We start from the raw sequence: 22,502 nt of genomic DNA, 5'->3' as shown, positions 1-22,502 counted from the left end.
AATCTACGTAGCAAGGTCCTTGGTACCTGGTAATCACATATGTGGTTAATTGTATTATCTGTACCAGTCATTCCTAACTTAGGATCCTGAGAGTAGCAGCATCAATGTGACCTGAAACTTGTTAAAAATGAAAATTTTGTGCTCTCCCCAAACCACACCAAATCTTATGAATCAGAAACTCTGTGGGTAAAGATTAAAAAAATTGTGTTTTGACAAGACCTCAAGGTGATTTTATCCATGATAAAAATTGAGAACCAATAATGTAGATTCATGTATGTACAATGTGAGCTTATATAATCCCACAGGTCTTTGATCACCAAAAATATGCATAACAATATGTATATGGATATATATATAGAAAAATACATGTCTGGTTTATAGTGGATGTATGTGAACACATATCTATGAGATATGTCTTGCCATATTTGATGTATATGGAATATACATAACACAAAAAGTATTTAATATACAACAAATACACATAAAATTTATATGCAAGCATTATATACACATGTGCACACATATGTAGTCTTTTATATAGACTTTTCTCATAAATTCTCTGAGAAAACTGATCTTAAGTTCTTTTACTGAGGAGTTAGCATGATAATGCTATTGTAATTATATATTACACAATCTAGATGCTTTATGCAAGATGGCATACAGAAAATCAACTAGTTACTTTATATACTGAAATGAGGAACAACTTTTTGTATTGATTTAATTTTCATTTAGTTGAAACTAATATATATATATATATACACTTTGATGTGGATAAGTAGTGTATATGAATTCCCTAAATGATAATTATGTACTAGTAGGCAATTAGGAAATAAAGAACTAAGATTAATATTTCAAAATGTTATGAGAATACAGCATTATAATTTTGGTATTAAAAGTTAAGTGTCATATATATAAATTATTGCTCTCAATAATGGAAGTATACAGTTTCTAAGAGACAGAAACTAATAATACAGATTTTTAGGCTAACTTTTGTATTTAGTCTTTGTATAAACTGTATTAATTACTCTGGTATTTGGGTCTCTGTTTACTCATTTATAAAATACCAGATAAAATATTTAACTTATTTATATTGTTTTGAGCAATAGATCTTGAAAATTATTCTATTTCTTAGAAATACACCATGAATTTTAAGTCTCAGATTAAGGGACATATGAAGTAGATGGTGATTTTTTTTCACAGATATAGCTTTAAAAACAAGAAAGAATTGCCCATAGTCTTGTATGATCTTATTTTTTTTCTTGTTTGAATATTAAATTAGCCTATCTGTAACTAGAGATTTAAATATTTTCATTAATTACATTATTTGATGATCCTGGATGTTATATTTATATTTTTTCCTCATTAGTGGGGGACCATATTCTTAATAATTAAGTACATCTAACTAATTGATTGAATAGCAAATTGTTACTTAAGTCACTAATTCTAGGTGTAACACACACACATATACACATACAGAGTCTTTTTATGATAGTATAATATAGCAAGAACACATCTATGTCAATACCTAGTAATAAAAAGCTGATGGATTCCTAATATTACCCTTTAAAATAAATCTAATAAGAATTCAAAGAACAGGTACTATAATTGAGAACAGATAACAATTCATATATATATTCACATATATATGTATATACATACATATATATACATACATACATATATATATATATATATATATATATATATATATATACACATACACACACATATATTACAACACTTAAGAATATAGTAACCTGTGGACTCATTATTCATACTCACATGTTAGTTTAAGTGTTTAAACTGAAATGCAATGTTAAATAGGTATCAAGTCAGAATTCAGAAAAACTTCTATCAAAACATACAAACTTTTAATTGGTGCTGCACTGAAAGAAAAGTACACTAATTTAAAGGATGAAAATAATGAAGAGGAAAAATATCATAATGAGGTTGATTCATATGTTGGATTATAAATATTTGCTTTGACGCAATAAGAATGCAGACTATTAAATTAGCCTATCTTTAACTAGAGATTTAAATATTTTCACTGTTAATTTAAAAATACCTTATCATTCAATAAGTGAAAATTATAAAATTCTTATCATCAATTCAATGAAATTATCTAGTATTTAATGCACTTAAGGAACTGAACCCTGCTTTCCTTCCCATTGGCATTTAAAGCAGACATCTGTATTATATATGCAGCAAGTCATCTGCTCTAAGGAACATCTGGCCAATAAACCAATTTGCATAAAATACATTAACAAATGAAATGCATCTCTGCAGAAAATGTTCTAGTGTTTTACATCTTGTCATACAATACCTATACATACTATGCATATTAATATCTATTATTTAACTTTGAAAGTTATATAACAGCAAGCCCAAAGTAAAATGCATTTTGTTGGTTTACACTGCCCTCTTTAGGCATTTAGGCAACATTAACGGAGTTAAAGGCAACTTGAAAGGAATTATTATTATTATTTTTATCTTCACCGATAGCTTTCAAAACTTAAGAGCATTTCTTCTTAAAGGTCCCCAAGTTGATACTTATGTGCAATTTCTCTAATTGCTTTACATGGGGCACGTCACTGAGAGGTGTTTATATCATGCTATTACTAAATAGTATAATTCAGTAGACCTAGTGTACAAATTATTTTAGAACACAAATATGAAAATTAAAATATCTCAAAATAGCACATTCTGATCTTGTTCTGAAAGTAATATACTAAAAATGTATTATCCATACATAATTGCTCCCACATATAATAGGCATCTGTAGCATTCTTCTTAAATATTGACAATACAGAAAAACTGCTTTATGTATTTTGGAGAAAAGTAAGGATCAAACTGTGTTGAATACTCACTTGAAATAATGAATAAAACCATACTTTAAAACCTATAAATTGACTTGTTGAGGTTTTGATCTGCTGTTTTACCAAATATCTATTTTCCCATGCTTTTTCTACTTTACTTTTAGAGCAATAAAATCACCACACCTTTGTCTGTCCTCTTGGTCATAACTAACCTGCCTCTGAACTGTTGAACACTTCTGAGTGTCCACTAGTAGCAGATGGTGTTGAGGACCATGGGGATCCAGGGGTTATTTCTGAGTCGCCTGCTTCCAGGACCCCATCAGAATCTCTTTCATTAACATCTGGAAAACTGAAATCTGTGGATGTCTCATTATCATTAAGGCTATCTGAGGCCCCTTGCCCTGAGCCGCTCTCTTCATCACTTGTCAAAACGGCCCATCCTTTAGATTCTGGGCTGAGAGGAAGCAGGGCACTACCAGTCTGGATGTCCACATCCTCTTTTCCATCATTGTGCTTGTGAATTAGCTCATGGGTTGGTGGTGATTTATCAGGACTTCCGTCCACACCTGTTTGACTGTTTGAGGTTACACCTGTGACTTTATTTTCATCTTCAGAATTCTCAGAGAATGAATGTGAGATTGGATTATTTTGATCCATAAGACTGTTATCCTGGGAGTCTGAGTCATTCATTACCTTTTCCTGGGATTCTCTATAGGACAAGCATGACATACACTTATTCAGGGACAAGCCATCACTATCTCTGTCATCATAATCATCATCATCATAATCAACATCACCATCTTCACCACCACCCACTAAATCAGCATCAGATCTGGCATTATGGGTCAGCTTAGAAGGAGCTTCAGAAGGAAGCAGCAACTTCGCTGTGGTCATAGAATCATCTCTGTTGGGGGAAACGGCTGTAACAGAAACGTACCCTTTTCCTAAAGGAACAGAATGATGAGTAGAGACAAGTGTATCAGAAACAAGTGTTGGAGTACCAGCAAATACCTCATCAGTAATAGAACTTTTGGTGGAGGTGAAGACTTCATCAGAAAATATAAACTTATTTATAAGTGTATGTGGTGGGTCATCAATTGATAAAACAGGGGTTGCAAATGCATGCCTTCCTTTTGGAAGAAAGGCTTGGTTAATCTCCAAATTAGCAGTTTGGAATAACTGATCATTACTGTGCAAAGAAGGTACCTCTTGCTGGGAACTTTTGCTTTTAGGAAAAACTGGTTCAAAATATTTCTCATTTGTATAAGAAATAGTTAAACCTTGAAGTGAAGCAGAGTGCATACTAGAAGGCGGTGGTGATACATCAAAACCTGGTACAGATGTAGAGTGCAGCGCGCTTTCACTTGAAGCAGAATTTGTTGCCTTGAGATGCAATATTGCAGAACTAACTTTATCAACCTTGGAGGTTTCAACCAATATTGGATCACTAGGCACAGCTGGAAGAGCAGTTTTAAGCAAGGTGTCAACATCAGAAGCCTGAAAGGAAGGTTGTAGCAATACTTCAGTATGAAAAGGAGATGAGGCCTCAGAGTATAAAAGCTGGGTTGAAGGAGATAACATTTCACTAGAAGCAGGGTCAGAGGGTGCTGGCTCTGAGTTTGCACTAAACACAGGTTTAAGTGATGTGTCACCAAATGCTGGAGATACAGTATGTGTAGGTTGAACTGGAAAGTTATTTTCTGGAACTTGACTAATCTCATGATCAAAAACCTTAGTGGCAGTATAACCAAGAGACCCTGGAAGCATGCCTTTTGTGCTAGAAATGGGAACAGAGGTTTCTTGTAAAGGCACATTCAACTTATTGACATTTTCATACATGTTGGGCATGACTGTGCTTTCAGAATGGTAAGCCATCTCACTGAAAGAAGAAATCTGCAGTTCAGTCTCATTTCCATACATTATTTCATTTTTAGAAAGCAGCTTATTATCATCACCAAACACAGATGTTGTATATGTAAATTGAGCTACAGAAACAGGTGAAGAAATGTTAAAGGCTGTCAGCCCATCTGTGTCAGGTAAAAGAAATTCACTATCAGAAGAGGCTCCAGACCATTCCCCATCACCAGAGAGGACATGAGTGGACTGCAGTAATGACACAGTTGGGGTCACTAATGAAGACTTAGGCATTGATATACGGCTAGGACTCCTAAATAAGGAACCCTGATAAAATACATCAACAGAACCATGCACAGGTATTGTAGAACTGTAGGAAAGAGTGAAGACGTGTTGGGAGCCCCCATTATTAGATAAGGCATAGGAAGGTTCAGGCCCTGAAGAATGTGCATGCACCATGACATCACTGCTGGATGGTTCAACTTGAGAAAACATAAGCGTTTTATAAAGGACACCGGATTCACTACCAAATTCCAATGTCTCCGAAGAAGCAGCATGAGTAGTGGTCTGATGTGACAGCACATCAGAATATTGAGCAAGGCTGGGTTCTAACAACACATCACCACCAGCCACTGGCACAGAAGCATGCAAGGGCACCTTATCACTCTCAGCAGCTGAAGTAACTTGTGGAAGGATCTGAGAGACTGTATGCAGATGGCGAAACAATTCACTACTGAAGGAAGCAGAGGAAAATGGAAGCAAAGGTGCACCGTCATAGGAAGACAGGATGGATTCAAATGACACATCGACACTGGGGAAAACAGGCGTAGCATGCAAGGCCGAATCACTACTTGAAGCAGCAGGGGTAGTGTTGAGGATCTGATTGTCAAGCAACAAAGGGGTGACTAGAGGAAAGACTTCACTACTGTAGGAAGGTTGAAGAGGTGTCTCACCATTGTATACCGGCTGAGTTGTCTGCGAGTGTACAACATTGATGGTGGAGACCGAATGTTGTTGTCCAGAGGATGGTGTGAATGCATGAGGGGTTACCTCAGTCGGAAGGTAGGCAAAGGTAGAATAATGTGGCATTTCCATATCTGCCACTGAGGGACCCTGTGACACCACAGGGCCTGGAGAAAAGGACTCAGTTGTCTTTTCAGTTTCATCAATATGTATCTCAGTGTAATTAGTCTGGAGGAAGCTTTCTCTACCTGATCCAACATCAGGCTGTGCTGACACATCTGTGGAGCTAGGAAACCACACACTTCCATCAATGGAAGGATCCTTTAGTGAATCTTCTGAACCTGATGAAGCTGGATCTTCTGAAACATTTCTCGCAGTTTCTGGCTTAAAGCCATCGTATGGGATTGCCTCTGGGCTTTCTGAAGAAAATATGTCCCCCTGGGATATGCTCTCAGAGGCGAAGGGCAGAGCAGAGGTTGCAGGACTGGAGCCTGAAGAATCATCTGCTCCAGTATCAAGCTTGAAACTGGTCAATAAACTGTCCTCTTCACTGATATCAGTAGACACCTCTTGAAAATCTGTTATAGAAATTGCATTTAAAGATTCTGCAGTCCCAGACAAGTTTATCTGTGGAAATCTAAGGACAGTCTCAGAGCCATCACTGAAAGAGGTCAAAGTACCTTCCACAGTACGCAGTGGTAGTTCAGTCACAGTTTGAGGAATCATGGAAACATCTTTTTCTGTGGCTGATTCAGCAACTGGTTGGGAAGTGGAATACAAAGACATCTTGGGAATATCACCCTTTCTAGAAAATTCGCTTCCTCTTGTTGGAGCTCGGTTGGTCTTGGCCTCATTGTACTTGGTCCCTATGTGATTATAGTGTGTCGTGGTGAAAGTTTGGGGTTCCTTTTTCCTTATTTGGTTTGTGGCACTGTCTCTACCAGGATTCACCACAGTGTCTTCTTCAGTGGCCTTTCCCTCTTCTTCCTCCTTTAAAAAGAAAATAAGATTTCAAGGCACAGAAGAAGAAAGAAATGAAATATTAATAATATATTTTACTGCTAACCACCATTTGTGGGATTTGGGGAACTTTTTACTTTTATAAAACACTTCTATTCTATTCACCATACCTCTGTACTACACCATTTCCTATCCATTTTCTATGGGAAGTAATGAAAACCCATTATTTACAACTGATAATGGTACAGAATGGGGCGATATTAATTAATAGAACTTTAAAAGGAAGACTCTTTGGAGTTGTATTTATATACTGAAAGTTTTATTTCATATGGTATTTATTTTGTTGTTGTTGTTGTTCAGTTAATTGGGCAGCAAGCTAAATAGCAATTAGCTTTCTTGTAATATGAAATGGCAATGAGACTATTTCAAAGATCAAAATAATTAGTCACTGAAAATATTTAATTGTATATATTCACAATAAATCAATTTTTAAATCATCCTGGGGAAAAATTTAGGACAAAAAGAAGTGATTTTGTTTTCCTTTTGTTTTCAATATTTTATACTTCAGAGGTAAACAGATACTTCATTTTATTTTACTGGGTATCAGGGATTGAACTCAAGGGCACTCAATTACCGAGCCTCATCCCCAGCCCTAATTTTATTTTATTTAGAGACAGAGTCTTAGTGAGTTGCTTAGTGCTTCGCTTTTGCTGAGGCTGGCTTTGAACTTGCAATCCTCCTGCCTCAGACTCCAGAGTCACTGGGATTATAGGCGTGCATAACTGTGCCTGGCATAAGCAGATATTTTAAAGGCAACTTGTCAAAATACAATTCTAGTACAAGTTGCTTGATTTTCTGTTTCCTTTACAGTGACAGTGACTTCTCAGGAGGCCAAGTCTTCTCTGTACACCTTGTAAGTGTAAGGGCCCTGGAGTGCTTGGACTAGAAGTCAACCAAGACTCATGCTCTGTGTGTGTGTGTGTGTGTGTGTGTGGGTGTGTGTGTGTATTTATATATAAAATTGGGAATATTATGACTTGTCGTAGTTTTAAAAAGTAAATTGCCAGAGAGGATTTTTTTTTTTTTTTTTTTTTTTTACTTCTTGTGGAATACGATTTGGTCAGTATCTTTGTACTCAAAAAATTGTTAAAATTGCTACGTATTAGATCACTGATTAGGATTTTGTGGCCATGTTTATTAAAAGAATAAAAAACAAAACAAAACAAAATAAATACACACCATTCAATGACCAGTATAAGCAGAAAGAACTTGAATGTTAAACCATGCTGCGTGCGTATGGGTATGTGTCTGACATGTGTGCAAAGCTGCACTATATGAAATAGGCTTCCAGGCTTAATGACTGCTTCATTATTTAGTTGGTCGTATAGTATTTTCTGAGGTCTAGATGCCATACGTGAACTGAAATTTCCTTACTAGTGGTCGGTATTTCTTCATGGAATTTTGCATGCTGTTTAATACCTTGTTCACAAGGGCAACCTGTGGAATTTCATCAATTTCCAGAATAAAACATTCCCCTTATCTACAAGCCTAAGTAATTAATGCCAAAGAAAATAAGAATATTTTGCCTTGACTTGCTTTTGGTAAAAATCGGGTGGTGTAAGTTATCTCTTCTTTCCTTACCTAGAAGATCTCACAAATGTTTGTTTTATAATTGGATTCAGAGTTTGCTGAGGACCTGTGGTAAGCTTAGCTGTGTGGAGTTTCCAAACTCTTCCTCACTGTATTTTCAAATCTGAATATTTACCTAGTTCTCTGAGGTCATTCCACAATATTAACCTCTACCAAAACTTGAACTTTCTTTTTCCTAGTCCTTCCCTCAGTCTCAGCAGATGTCCTATCTGTTTATAGAAAAAACAGAAGCCAACAGACATCACACCTCCTCCTAACACTAAAAATATGGAACCACCAACTCTCTCCTGTCCCTGTCAACTTGTTGCAGCTGAGATATTGCTTCCCATACTTCCCAAGGATAATTCCTACACCTGATCTTAAAATTTATCCCGATTGCTTTAGAAATTGAAAACACTTGAGTATTTCCCACTATTTTGAGTTTTCTCAAATTACCAAAATAATCATTCTTATCAGTTTAAATGAATTCAGTTCTCTCCCATTTGAAAGGAATATAAAGGAGACCCATAGATTCTGCTTATTGTTTTCCCTTTCCCTTTCCCTTCTCAACTAAACTTCTCCAAAAATCATGCCATCTGTTTTAACTATATGATCCAGTAATCTCTATGGACTCCATATCCTACCAAAGCTTTGTAGATTTCCATAAAATTTTTACTAAAGCAAAGCTACTCATCTCCTTCATCTGTTACATGTTTTTGAGGGTGGGGAGAGACTATATTCAAACCCATACATATCCTATGATTGATTTCCTTTCTAGCAGATTTTAAACTCTATGAGGTATGGTCAGATAGACTTTTTGCAATCTGATGAAGGTGAGGGACTATTTACCAAGTCTTGTTAATCTCTGAGGTTATCATAGTACCTTGTGTTAGCATTTCAAAAACATATATCATTCATGCTTTATGATTATTTTATATATACATGACCACAAATATTACAATTGATAATCTTTACCATAAGATCTTATGGAGTTATAAATCTCTCTTCTGTTGTGGTTTTGATCTGTATCATCACACCTGCAATCGTTCATGATTTTTTAAAATAAATTTTAGTGTAAAGTCTTGATCATGCTGGAGGTATTACTGTCTTCAAAGTCATAAATTTCTATTTGTAGAGGATCTAAGGAATATCCCTAAAACTATTCATTTCCATATTTAGGGCCTAAAATCAAGTACATTGGCAAAATACATTCCTTGTATTTGCCAATCTCTGTCAATCATTCCTGGCTGAAGCAAAGGAAATGAATAGTAGATGGGTTTAGCAGTGTTTTCATCCCACCTCAGAATTATGCTCCAGGAAAACACATAATGACATGGATCTGCTCCAATCTAACCCTTTATTACAACAGCTTATTTCAAGAGCATGAAACATACTAATTTCTCAAGTTTACTAATGACTGCTACTGTACCCCTCATGCTAGATCCTCATCTATGGAGTGTGAACTGGCTCCCTCTCCCTCAGCAGTGCCAATGCATTTGGCTTGGTCTTTCAAAGAATGAGAGTTGTTTCTCTGGGCAGCACCACCCTTGGTAGAGCCTTGTAAATGTCATAGATGTCATAAATAACTTCTCTTCTAGGTCATAGTCCTTCTCCCGTAAGAAAAGATAATTTTTGATTCTATTCTGCCCTCTTAGAGGTATTTTCTTCTGCAGCATGCTGCATATTCTCTATGTCTCCATTCCACTCTGCCAGGAGGTAGTTGGAAGGAGAGTGAGGTTATCTCCCAGGAGGTTTTTCCTGCCTTGTCACAGATAGCTCTATCGCACTACAGAGGTCCCAGCATCTGCCAGGCTACTCTCTCCACACCTTTTCAGGCCTAGTGCAGTCACAAGTCCCTGATATTAGTAGCCCCATATGCATAGATCATCCCTTGTTGGCTTGCATTGACATTTCATGTCTGTGAACAGACTTTTATTTTAAACTAACCTCAGTGCCTATTTGTGTGTGGCCTGTGTTTCTTATTGGGACCTGTAATGATACGCTGAGTTACTTCCTTTCCTCCTTCTTTGGGACTGGGGTTGTAGCTCAGTGGTAGAGCACTTGCCTAGCACATGTGAGGCACTGGGTTTGATCCTCAGCACTATGTAAAAATAAATACAAATGAAGGGGTACTGTGTCCATCTACACTTAAAAAAATATTAAAAGAAAAGAATCTTTCTTTAATTATAACAAGCCAGTGTGCAGGAAGCCATTTGAAAACACCTTCACTTTCCTTTCTAACAGGAAGATCTGCTTATGTATGCAAAATTCAGGTCTCAGCTGGTGAGACCTGAAGCACCTTGATATATGTGGCCACTGCTACTTCTATCAAGTATTATAGCAAAAATAAAGGTAAACCAAGTCACATTTACAGCCTGTTCTTAAAGCTAAATGTTATACTAGAAATGAAAATAGTTTTATGTAGAAAGTTACTAGTAATTAACATTGGAAAATTTGAAGAAATGTTTGTAAGGTTATGCTAAAGGCAACTATAGTAGTAATATCAATTGAAAAATAAATATGGAATTGTGGTAATGGGAGTTACAAAGAAAAATAATTGATCATTCCCTTGATTCTGTCTAAAAAATTCATGAAGTTTGGTACATTTCATCTGACATGGAACTCTATAAACAGAATATCATTTACTAAATGGCACCAATCACTGGAACAAGGGTTTGTTTCAGTGCATTGGAACAATTTAAATTGACAACACAATAAGAAAATAATTTACTTTTTCCTTGTTTGGTTTGATTCTGTGGATCATTCTAGGCACATACATATCCACATACCCTAGCACAGGCTTATACCACACACATGAGATGCCTTAGCTGAGTTTTGGAAACACTTGTTGGAAGGTAGACTGGTTGTTTGGTAAAACAATCTCTTGTATGAGAGAATGTCCATAAGATACATAAATTATTGAAGTAATTACACTTGTGAAAACACAAGCTAATTGAAAATTATTGCTATATAATAGCATTAGTTGTTATACTTTATCAGGTTATAAATAATATGTACATTTGCACACATTCATAATGTTATCAACTAGCATCTGGCTTAAACATATAGTTTTAGTTATGAACAGCACATTTGGGCTTAGGATGAAATATAAGATTTATTGAACAATCATGTTCTATCATTTTAAATTATGATAATGTTAAAATTTGCAGATATTCTCTAATAACTATATTAACTTGGAGGAAATTGTGCTAGAAACAAACATTGAACAATTTGAATACAAATAACAATTAAACAGGCAAAATATACATACAATTTATATTTTGGTTCATATTTATTATGATTTATCAATCATTGATCAAGTTATTTAAAAATAAATTATCAATATTAAAGACTAATAAAATATTATTTTAGCACTTAATAAAAATTTGAGAACTAAAATTTTCCAATTTATAGCTATATCTCATAGTTCTAATTGTTTTTAAAGTTCACTGTTTTATTTCATTATTATCAAAAATTTCATACCTCTTTTTTGGCATTAAATTAATCAAAGTATCTATTTTTTTTTCATAAAAAATCATGTATTCCAATTACATGATTATAAAGCTTAGCCACAAATTCAATAAACAATGGACAATGTAACATTAAATTTTATTAATACCACTATATCTAAATAACAATTCAAAATCAACTTTAATTTTAAAAAATTTGAACATAAAATAGAAAGCTACAATACCTTGATTATTTCTTTAGTTCCAATTAATTCAGGAAAAAGGTCAAATTCTACAAAATTAAAAACAAAGTTATTAATTTTTTATTAAACTCTTTCAGCCTTTTGTGGATGAAAAGGGGGAAATAAACAAGAAAAACTGATGTTAGCTTTGAAAGTACAGAACCTTTCAAAATGAATACAAATTTCAAATTTCAGTTTTCAACATTACTGAACAGTACATAATATAATCCTACATGAACTTATATGTAACTGGATTCAAAACTTTGATCTTTCTCTTGCACTATTGCCCCAAGACTTAGGGAAATACAGAAGGAAAGAGAGGACAATGGGATTGATATAAGTAAGTGCAAAGAAATTCAAAGAACTTTTCATCAGTGCAGCTACTTTTGTCTTTAGCAGGGCTGACAGAAGCAGTTGGAAAAATGCCAGGGATTTTCTGGAGAGTTGGCAAGATTTGTTTTCTTATTTGGCTTCTTCTTCCTTTTAAGTTCTTCTGACTGATGGTCAAATAATTCTTTTTCACTCCTCAATTTGTACTAATGATTTTTTTGTACATAGTGTGTTGCACCAGGTAAAATGGACAGTGTTTTCCAGCAGATTCCACCCTAGGTTGGTAGCAAGAAGCACTGAGCATAATGTTTCTAGTACCTTCTCTCCAGAAAACTCAGTACTGTATATGCAAAGATATCAATAACTGGTTCTACTCAAAGTCTGTTTTTCCCAACCAACCAGAGTCAACATATTCCTAACACATGGATCTCTCAGCTAAAAGAAGACCTGTCAGCAAATGTTAGGAACACTAAGAGCTAGTTCTCTCCCCGCAATAAGGAGTCTAGCCACATGGCCAAATTACCAGGATTCAGAGAAAATTTCTAAAGGTTTCATTAGGAAGATAGCAGCCAGAGTAACTATGAGGAATTGAGGGTTATCATAATGATGCTCTTGGCTCTGTACTCTATTATACTACTTATGTTCTGATTTATGTCTTTACCTGTCCTCAAAAGAAAGGCATATTCTGCAGAAACTGCAAAGCAAAATTGAATTAACATTAAATATTTCTCATACCCAGACTTGTTTTCCAATATGGATGATTCCTGAGTTTCTTTTTATCAGAAAATTTCTAGATAGCAATTAAAATAAAGGTAAAATATAGTTCTATGCATGAATTATATTTAGGAGAGAATTCAAGTAAAATCTGTAAGTGCCCAAGATTTAGGTACAGTAAGTGTTCTTGACAATTTAGTTATTTTAATGTTACTTACCATGAATAACTTTTTGTGCTATAAAAGTGAAAATATTAGCTAGAGACAATAATTGTGTATTCAATTATAATTCTCATTTTTTGCTTGTTAAATTGACCAAGAAAGAGTTTGGAAACTTTTATTTGGAACATTAGTGTTCTCTTTTTTCCTATATTTGCCCCTACAAAATCCTTTTCCCACCCTATATTTTTTATATTCTTCATTCTTTTTTCATGGTTTTATTAGTAAATTAGAGTTACATGTAATTAGTTGGGTTCATTTTGACATAATCATACATGCTCTGAATTTAATTTGCTCCATTTCAGTGCTTAGTGCCTCCTTTTTCCCTTTCCTCCTCCTCCCCCATCCTTCTTCCCCTACTTTGTTGGTCTCCCTTCTATTTAATTTATCTAATTGGTTCATGATCTATATTCTCAGTTCTCCCAAACTGAAATGATTTCAATCATCTCAAGTACTGTATCTTTGTAACCTTCAAGAAAATCAACAGATGTGAATTTAACAATAAGATGCCACTAAACTGTGACAGAAATAATCTTTGATATGATTTTCAAAAAGCTACAACTAGAGAAGTTCATGCATGGAAAGATGACCGAATTCAGCACACAAGACATATCTAATTTTATCAAAACTACTTCAACTTGAGACACTCTTTTCATGTACCATTGAAATATTTTAATGTAAGGACAAATCACAATTAAATACTTGTTACTGACACATATATCATAGTCTTTTCTCTGTTTAAGAGACTGGAGAAAATAATCTCAATAATATTTCATTCCTTTCAGCATGCATAGCATGTTTGAAAATTTAAAAACATGGTCTGACTTCACCTGACTACATATTTCCAATGGGCAAAGGTAATTTTCTTCTTTCATTGTCAGGTCATAGTGAGGTATATTTAATTATAACACTGATGGTCAATTTCATTTTCTTTCAATAGTCTCACTGTGTATTGCATTTGACCCATTTTTATCCTTGTACTACAGCATTAGTATATGGATTTTGTTTCCTACAAATTAAAATGCAGGATTTTAATCCACTCATATCCCCTAACGAGTCCCAATGACTTCTGCTATCATTGAGATTGCTGTTTACTTCAATTAAGGATTAAGAAAAAAACTTTGGACCTTTTTAGGCTTTGGGGCTTATTATAGTTTTGATCTGGAATGTCTTGCAAAGTCTCATGCATACAGAGGTGGAGCTTCCGGGCAGTGATTAGACCTTGAGGGCTGACTTTATCAGGGGATGAGTCCCTTGATAGCTCCTAGGAGGTGGGTCACTGGAGGCCTGCCCTGGAAGGGGTTATCTTCTGTCAGTCTTTCTCTTCTGCCTTCTTGCTGCCATGAGCTGAGCAGCTCCCCTCCACCACATCCTTTGGCCATGATGTTGTGCATCACCTCAGGCCTCCAAGCAATGGAGCCAGCTGACGGTGAATTAGAACCTCTGAAACTGTGAACCAAAATGAACCTTCCCTCCTATAAGTTATTATTGTCATGTATCTTGGTCACAGCAATGAAAAGCTAACCAACACAGGTCTGCATATTTAGGCATAAACAACCCTCTGAGACCCTCTTGGTTCCACAACACTCTCGTGAGTGATCACCCACCCCAATGGCAGGTGACTTTGTAGTGATAAGTATAACCTAATTTGGAAGGATCTTCATTCTGGTTTTAAACTGGACTGAACATCATTTGAACATTCTACAATTGTGAGGTCTCCCAAGAACTCTTCAATACTTCCACTCCAGATTCAGAAGTCTTTTGTTGCGCTTCTTCAGAGCAATGTTGAAATAAAATTAATTTGAAAGACTGTAGTGAAATCATAGTTCTGGGTCTGAGAGTTCAAGACACTGACCCTAGACCAGCTCTGACAATTGGTAGCAGATCTCATGTTGGGCTTCCCCTTTCCTGTAGTTTTCTCACAAATGATAACTGATATTTCAGTAGCCATGGTTCTGCCTCAGAATATTATAAAGAGTTTAAAAATTATGCTGTTTTATAGAATATTTTCACTTTAGCAAAATAGACTCCCTGAAGGCAAAAAAAAAAAAAAAAAAAAAAGTCTGAGAGTGAAGGCCATCCATGTCTGTTTCTTTTTGTTTTCAGTAAACACTTAAAATTCATATTAGGGCAATAACTGACCAAAAGCTGTTGAAATATTCAGAGGTTGTTTAGGGCACATATAATGTTACTTTCTTTTAAAAGTAGTTCACTAGGAAACATTAATATGACATGACACAAAAAAGCACCACTGACATATGTTGACAAGCAAAGCTTATTTAATTATTTGTTGGTAAGCCAAGGTTCACAGGGGAAAAAGTAAAAGCAATTCAGACTGCAATTGCTTCAAATTGTGATTATAAATATCATTATATAATAACATCAGTAGCATACGATGGTGCAGGTAGAGTAAGGACAGATGTAGATTGATTTAACAAGACAAGTGTATACAACTGAAAAACACACAGTAATGGGGAAAATATGTTGATTTTAATTTCATCATGCATTTAAATGGAACTCACATAGTTATCAAGGCTCCAGAACATCTATTTAAATAATGTCCTGTATAAGTAAATAATCTACATTCTACATGATAGAAGAGAAAGGAACACGGCTATCTTAGTTACAAAGTGATAAATCTATTTTGTGAATTACTCATTCATAAGTGTAATTTTCTAAAAAGGATTTCAAAAGAATGTACATGTCTTCTTAATATTAAAAAGGGATTGTTGAAAAATTTAGTTTCTGAACATGAATTTATACATTTATTTTAGAATAGTAATTTGAAATAATACTGGATGTTTTTATGGTGATACTGTTGTACACAGTAACAAGTGTAACATGTACAAACAATAAAGTAATTAAATCAACAATTTAAGTGTATGATTTAATGATATTAGTGAGTTAAAAGCACAATTTTGAAAACTGACTATTCCTTCAAAGTTATGGATTAAAATGTCTGAAATCTATGAAAGAATGGGAACTTATTATTTCCACTATTACTTTTTAGCAAAAGCAATGGGTACTACAGATTTAGAGAACAAACAAAAAATAACAGAATAATTCAATAATTCAATAATATTACCAATGTAATGGAACATAATGATTAACAGAATGCAACAGTACTAATAAAAACTATAAAATAACCAGCACTCACAAGTTTCTATATTAGCCACATATATTATAAAATTCACTAATCTTGTAGACACCACATCTATTTTACCCAAACAGAAGGTAGTAGTGCTGTCAAGACTTTTTATGGGAGGTTGGGAGGAGGGATACCAGGGATTGAACTCAAGGGCACTTGACCACTGAGCCACATCCCCAGCCTTATTTTGTATTTTTATTTAGAGACAGGGTCTCACTGAGTTGCTTAGCACCTTGCTTTTGCTGAGGCTGGCTTTGAACTTGCAATCCTCCTGCCTCAAACTCCTGAGCCTCTGGGATTACTGGTGTGTGCCACTGCACCCAGCTTGCTGTCGAGACTTCTACTGTTTATTGTGATGTCTACCATAGAAACAGTATTTAAGATAATCTAGTTTCCATAGTGATTTGTAAATATCTGGATTGAGATGCTATTGCTTAAAAATCTGAAAGAATAAATTCTAAGAGAACTAATATAGTCTTTACTAAGAACAGAGAAATCCCAGACTTTGGGTAAAATGGAATAACTAATGAAGAATTTTTTTTTTTTTTTTTTTTTTTTTTTTTTTTTAGGAGTCGTTAGCAAATAGTCTATGCAGGTTTGTAAGCCTGGGCTTTTAAGAGGCATATAATTTCAAAACATCACATCAAATAATGTCATTTACTAAAACAAAATTACTGTAAAAAGTGCTTTAAGGGAAATAAGGCATCCATGGAGATCAAATGGTGGTCCAAGCTAGCATTTCATTATAGCAATGTTCATTAGTGTCTCAATCCTTTGAATAAATAGAAATTAAGTTATAACATTTTTTATTTGTACAAAGTGAATAGACTTAGTCAAAAAATCACTCAGAAATTACTTCTGTAGAAAATATACATTTGATCTGTTTTTTTCATATGCAATAAGTTTTTCAAAAATAAAAAAAGAATAAAAAATATTCACACAGTTGAGAATTCTGGCATAGTGTCTAGAGTAAATAAGTACGAACAGTCTAAAGCAATTAATTTTTATAAATCCTGGGGGAAATTGTTTTATGTACAGAAACTAGAGCAGCATAATGAATCCAAGATAATATAATGAGGTGAATCCCTTCAATAGAATTCAAAATAAAATGTGCAAATAAGGGTAGAAGAGATTTTCACATGCTATAGTTTAATCTATTCACGTGTAGTATTGGCTAACATAATCAATGTTGTGATGCTAATGACATTGTTTTCTGGGTGGATCAACCTGGGGGACTTTTGGTATTGTTGCCATTCAATGTGGTGGCAATGTGGTAAAGTATAGTCAGGTACTTTGAAACTCACCTTTTATAAGATTTAGAGCTCATCTTCCATTTAAAACTAACCTGATTTTGAAAAAAAATGCAACATAAAGGCAAAAGGAAAGATGGTTATGTGCAGGCCATGAGCAGGCCATAGTAAACATTATATTGCCATCATGATTGTAGTAATAATCATTAGCTATCAATATCAACAAGAGATATGTTGGCTAGTTTTGTAGTCTGTGGTTTAGAAAAATACCTATTATAACATTTAATACCCTTGGACATATTTTCCAACTTAAAAAGCCAACGAGTTAGAACAACTCTGGCAAGGTGACCTCTGATCATGTCCTTTATTTAAGCTCTTGTTGGATTATAGTCCCTGCTACAGCATTTAGGCAGCAAAGTTAAAGCAGTGCACATCGCTTTTCCTTCTGTACATAAAACTGAAATATGCTACCATTAGTATAATTTGTAACTATTCATTTACATAATAACCTGTAAACATTTTAATGAATAGCTTTATGATAGGGATGACAAGAGAATATTTACACTTATGTATGCATATATATGAATGTATACATATGTAAATACATATATACACACTTCAATTCTACTACGTGAAAACTACTTACACTGACAAAAGGAAAACTAATTATGTAAATTTTTAAATGGTCAAATTATGATAGCCAGTGCTTGTTCAGTTATTGCATATGCTTTGAGATCAAAAGATTTTCCCATAATACTTAGAAAAGATGCATGCAAATAAAACACAATCAGAAACAATTTGTTTCGTTTTGGGGGAAATAGTAGGAGCAAATCAACTAAGAGAAAAGCACCTCTAGACCAAATTATAAAACATAGATAAAAACATCTAAGATAAACCATTGAGGTGCTATATACAGATGTTTCAAATGCCTTACATGATCTTAGGATCATGCACATACTTACTACAAAGTACTTTGCGAGCTGAAAAAGGAAATGAACACTAATGAAACCAGTTCCTAATAAAATAAAATAAAAGTCTCAATATTCACATAGCAATTTGAATTTGATGATAATTACAAACATTATAAGTAGGCTTGTTCTTATTTTACAAATGGAAAAGTTCAATATTAAGAATCTATTTACTGAGTGTCTTGCATAAGATTTGCTGAATGATAAACAGTCTCATGTCTCAGAAAATTACCTGGTGATCCAAACTTTGGCCAAAAGAATATAAAGTCGGATGGAAGAAAGCACCAATGTATCCAGCAATTAAAACAGCCCCATTTTTATTTAGAATATATAAAGGTATATCAGGGAAGCACTTACCAGCATCATTGTCAGGCATGTCGACTATCAGTTGGTCGCTGTATTTTCCATATAAGCCATTAGTGCATATGGCTACTATTTGAAGGACATAACTCATGTTGGGTAGTAAATTATTGAGAATAGCACCCTAAAAGAAAAATGTTAGTAAGTATCCAAGTGTGCTATTCTCAGATGACTCACAAACTAGATAGTTGTCCCAGAAAACTTTTTCTTATTTTTCAATGGAAAATATATTTTATCAACTTGAAGAAAATACTTACGCAATGCTATTAAGTTGACCTTGTGATATGTGTGAATTATGAAGATATTGGGAAGCCAGGTATTTAGGTTTTCTAATTTTAAGATTTAGATTAGAAAGTTTCATAAAATGAAATCAAATTCATAAATGAGAACCACAAACTAAAAATTAATATTTTGGAGAAACATGTAATATTTGCAAATAAGGAAAATGTGAAAAATACAATGAAAAATAATTCTCTTTATCCTGAATGAATACATATATATATTATATGTGCATATATAAACACACAAGCAATAAAATAACTATTACCTTGTTCATATAATCATGAAATAAAAAATTTACTCATAAATTCCACAATTTTCCATGTCTGGATATCTCTGGATTCCTGACAACTGAACTAAATTGTTAAATTCTCTCTACTTTGTCCATATGCTATTAAACAAGATAATAGTAACAACTGTGTGTAAATTCAGACTACCACAATTTGCAGTGCTCCAGTTGCCTGCATGTGGAGTCCAGTGTCCTCTGTCCTGCAGTGGCAGCTTCCTGATCACATACAGAGGAGGGTTCGTGAATCTGTCCCAACCTGTGGCCAACTCTTCCCTAGGAAAGCAAAACTTAATGCAGAGATGCTCAGGCACATAAGGAATTTGTACTTTTTCTTTTTCTTCTTCTTTTTTTTTTTTTTTAATTATGTGCATGGTGGAGGTAGCAGGGTGGATCTTCTGGTAGAATTACATATTTTGATACCTCCCTAAGTTCTGGCTCAATCAGCACTTCACATGTTACCTAGAAATGTTATGTAAAAAAAGGACTTTTGAGTCCCTGCTCTAATTTTCCTGTGCTGGGACAGTGTGATGGAGGAAATTATTCACGACATTTGGGGCACTGAGATTCTGATCCCAATTCTACCCACAACTGTAAAGTCTCAGGTTGGGTATTTAGTAGTTATCTAAGTCCTTTTACTTGCAGATGGAGGACACACTAAATGGTCTTCAGTCAGTAAGACTTCTGCAGGAATGTAGCTACACTCATAAGGTTGTGTGCAAAGTCATGGTCTTCCTGTAATTCACTGTCATTTTGAGATAATTTAGTGTACTTCTGTTTCCCTGGGAGACCTTCACACAAAGTCAAAAGCAATCAAGGGTAACAACACACAAGCATCTGTAAGTGCTTACCTTGGAAATCAATCTATAATATCACACATGAAAACAATCAATCTTATAGTTACCAAATCTTGATAGCCATCTGTCAAAAATTCATGCTTGGTTTGATCTTCTCCTTCTAACTGCTGGTACAGGACTGCAAACTTCTCAATCATGGTATCATAAACAACTCGAGGTCTTTCCCATGTGACAAGAAGGCTGGTATAATTTTCTGGGTCAGCCTGCACATTTTCTGGTTCTGAACTACAAACTTTAGAGGAAAAAAAATAAATAATAGTTATTGAGATAACAGTTGACTTCTAGGACTTTAATAAGTAAAACACATCCTGTGAAGGTTTTTGTTATATATTACTTCAATATAAGGCATAAGGTAATGCTTTGGCATCATGGAACTTTTGCTTATGCTTAAAATTGTATCATTATTGCAAAAAAATACCTGAGGAAGGCTGTTTTATAAAGAGAGGAAGCTTTAGCTCCTGGTTCTGGAGGCTGAAAGTCCAAAGAGCAAGGCACAGGGTCTGTTGAGGGTCCCCTTGGCCATATCACGTCATGCAGGAATACATGTGTATCTTTGTGTCTGTGTTGTTCCCCTCACTGTTCTTATAACACCAGGATTCAATCATGGGTCTCTATGGCCTAATACAATCACTTCCCAAAGGCCCTACTTTCAAATACCATAGTCACTCACCCTTTTAGTAAGACTCTAGGGATTGAACTCCCACATGGGTTCAAAATAACTGAACCAGAGCAAAAATGCTCTTTCCTTCCCTGCTATCTCTCTCTGTTTGACTCTACCTTTCCATTCAGGAAAGGTCTTGGTCAAATAATACCTCCTCTAAGATACACACTGTTATCTCTGCAAAAGCGATTCTCTGTCATCTCAACTGTCTGTTTCGTTTTACCATGATTATTGTTTTATTTGTACATGTTCATACTGCTTCTTTTCTGATGAACTTAGCTTAAGGTTAAGCAAATAATTCCCAGGAATTAGAAGACTTGTCTTTCTAAAATGCATTTATAATGAGACTGGAATAACATGGAGGAGAAGAATTACAAAATTTTATCATACTTTGCTAATGAAGCAAAGTAATAAATGCAATCCCTTCACGGGTAGGACAGATTTGCAAAACAAAGAAGAAGAAAGCTCTCTTAGGACAAAGATTAGTAAACAAGCTCACAACCAGTCTTTGTCGTCAGATGATACCTGAAGTTATAAATCCACAAGATGGGAGCATTCGGTTGACTCAAGCCAACCAATCATCACGCATACCAAAGCTACAGGGTTTCAATGAAAAGATGCCCACAACTGCATCTGAATGTGGTATTTTTTCAGTCTGCAGTTTGCCTCATGAACACAGGAGGGCACCCACAACTAACAATTGGCTATTTACATTGTAACATTTTATATGCAGTATTTAGTATTCCCAATTACAGCATATGTACTCTAGGACTGCAATAGAATATAAATGATTCATAAAAATATGAATATATAATTTAAACAGACGGGTAACTATGCGTTAGAAAATTGATTTTTCACTGGATACCTTTAGACTATTTTGTTGAGGTTGTTTCGGAAGAGCTTAGAGAGAGATGTTCCTTTGGGAATAAGAGGATAATTCTTTTGTTGTTGAAAATATGAACTGAGACTAAGAAAATGTCTTCTAATTTAGATTTAGACAATGAGCATCATGTATGCTATCTTCTGACACTTCCATTAACGTCCACCAGATGGCAGAAGACCATCAAAATATCAACGTGAGCTATTCATATAAACTAGCACTGGGAACACAGGATTGCTTGACTCTTGCTTCTAATGAATACCAAGTCCATTTTCAGGATGTGGAAAGTGATTCTACACAATATAAATTGTTGATTTTGTTCTCCTAAATTTGATCCCATTTTTTTTAAGAATGTGGGAATGATTTAAAGTGAATTATACTCTTCAAGATGAAACCAGTTTAAAAGTAATTAGTTTCATGCATGCACACAAAAACATAAACAAACTCTAAAGGAAAATACAAAACTATTAGTTATAAAATGCCCAAAAGACTATTTCCTAAGCAGAAAAAACTACTTGGGCTGGAATGTCTATGTTTATCTTGCCTTAACAGCAGCAATCAAACAGTATGACTTCAAAGAGTATGAACAGTACTAATAGAAAATAGGCCTACAAAAAAGAAGTTTATATTTTTTTTTG

The 22,502-nt window shown here is 34.5% G+C and overlaps 1 protein-coding gene across 1 annotated transcript in view; it reads right to left on the bottom strand.

Moving 5' to 3' along the window:
- Ptprz1 (protein tyrosine phosphatase receptor type Z1) overlaps positions 1–22,502 on the bottom strand; it is a 175,390-nt gene that overhangs the window by 39,769 nt on the left and 113,119 nt on the right. Inside the window, exons 10-13 of the mRNA XM_076853511.2 lie at positions 20,371–20,555; positions 18,899–19,025; positions 11,917–11,963; positions 3,029–6,623 (exon numbers count right to left, since the gene is read on the bottom strand). Of these exons, the coding sequence (XP_076709626.2) occupies positions 3,029–6,623; positions 11,917–11,963; positions 18,899–19,025; positions 20,371–20,555 (3,954 nt within the window). The remainder of the gene's footprint in view (positions 1–3,028; positions 6,624–11,916; positions 11,964–18,898; positions 19,026–20,370; positions 20,556–22,502) is intronic.

This window comes from Callospermophilus lateralis, chromosome 1 (assembly GCF_048772815.1).
Source record: "Callospermophilus lateralis isolate mCalLat2 chromosome 1, mCalLat2.hap1, whole genome shotgun sequence".
Taxonomy (NCBI): Eukaryota; Metazoa; Chordata; class Mammalia; order Rodentia; family Sciuridae; genus Callospermophilus; species Callospermophilus lateralis.
The sequence above is the reverse complement of the archived record's forward strand: the minus strand, read 5'-3'. Positions and strand labels throughout refer to the sequence as shown.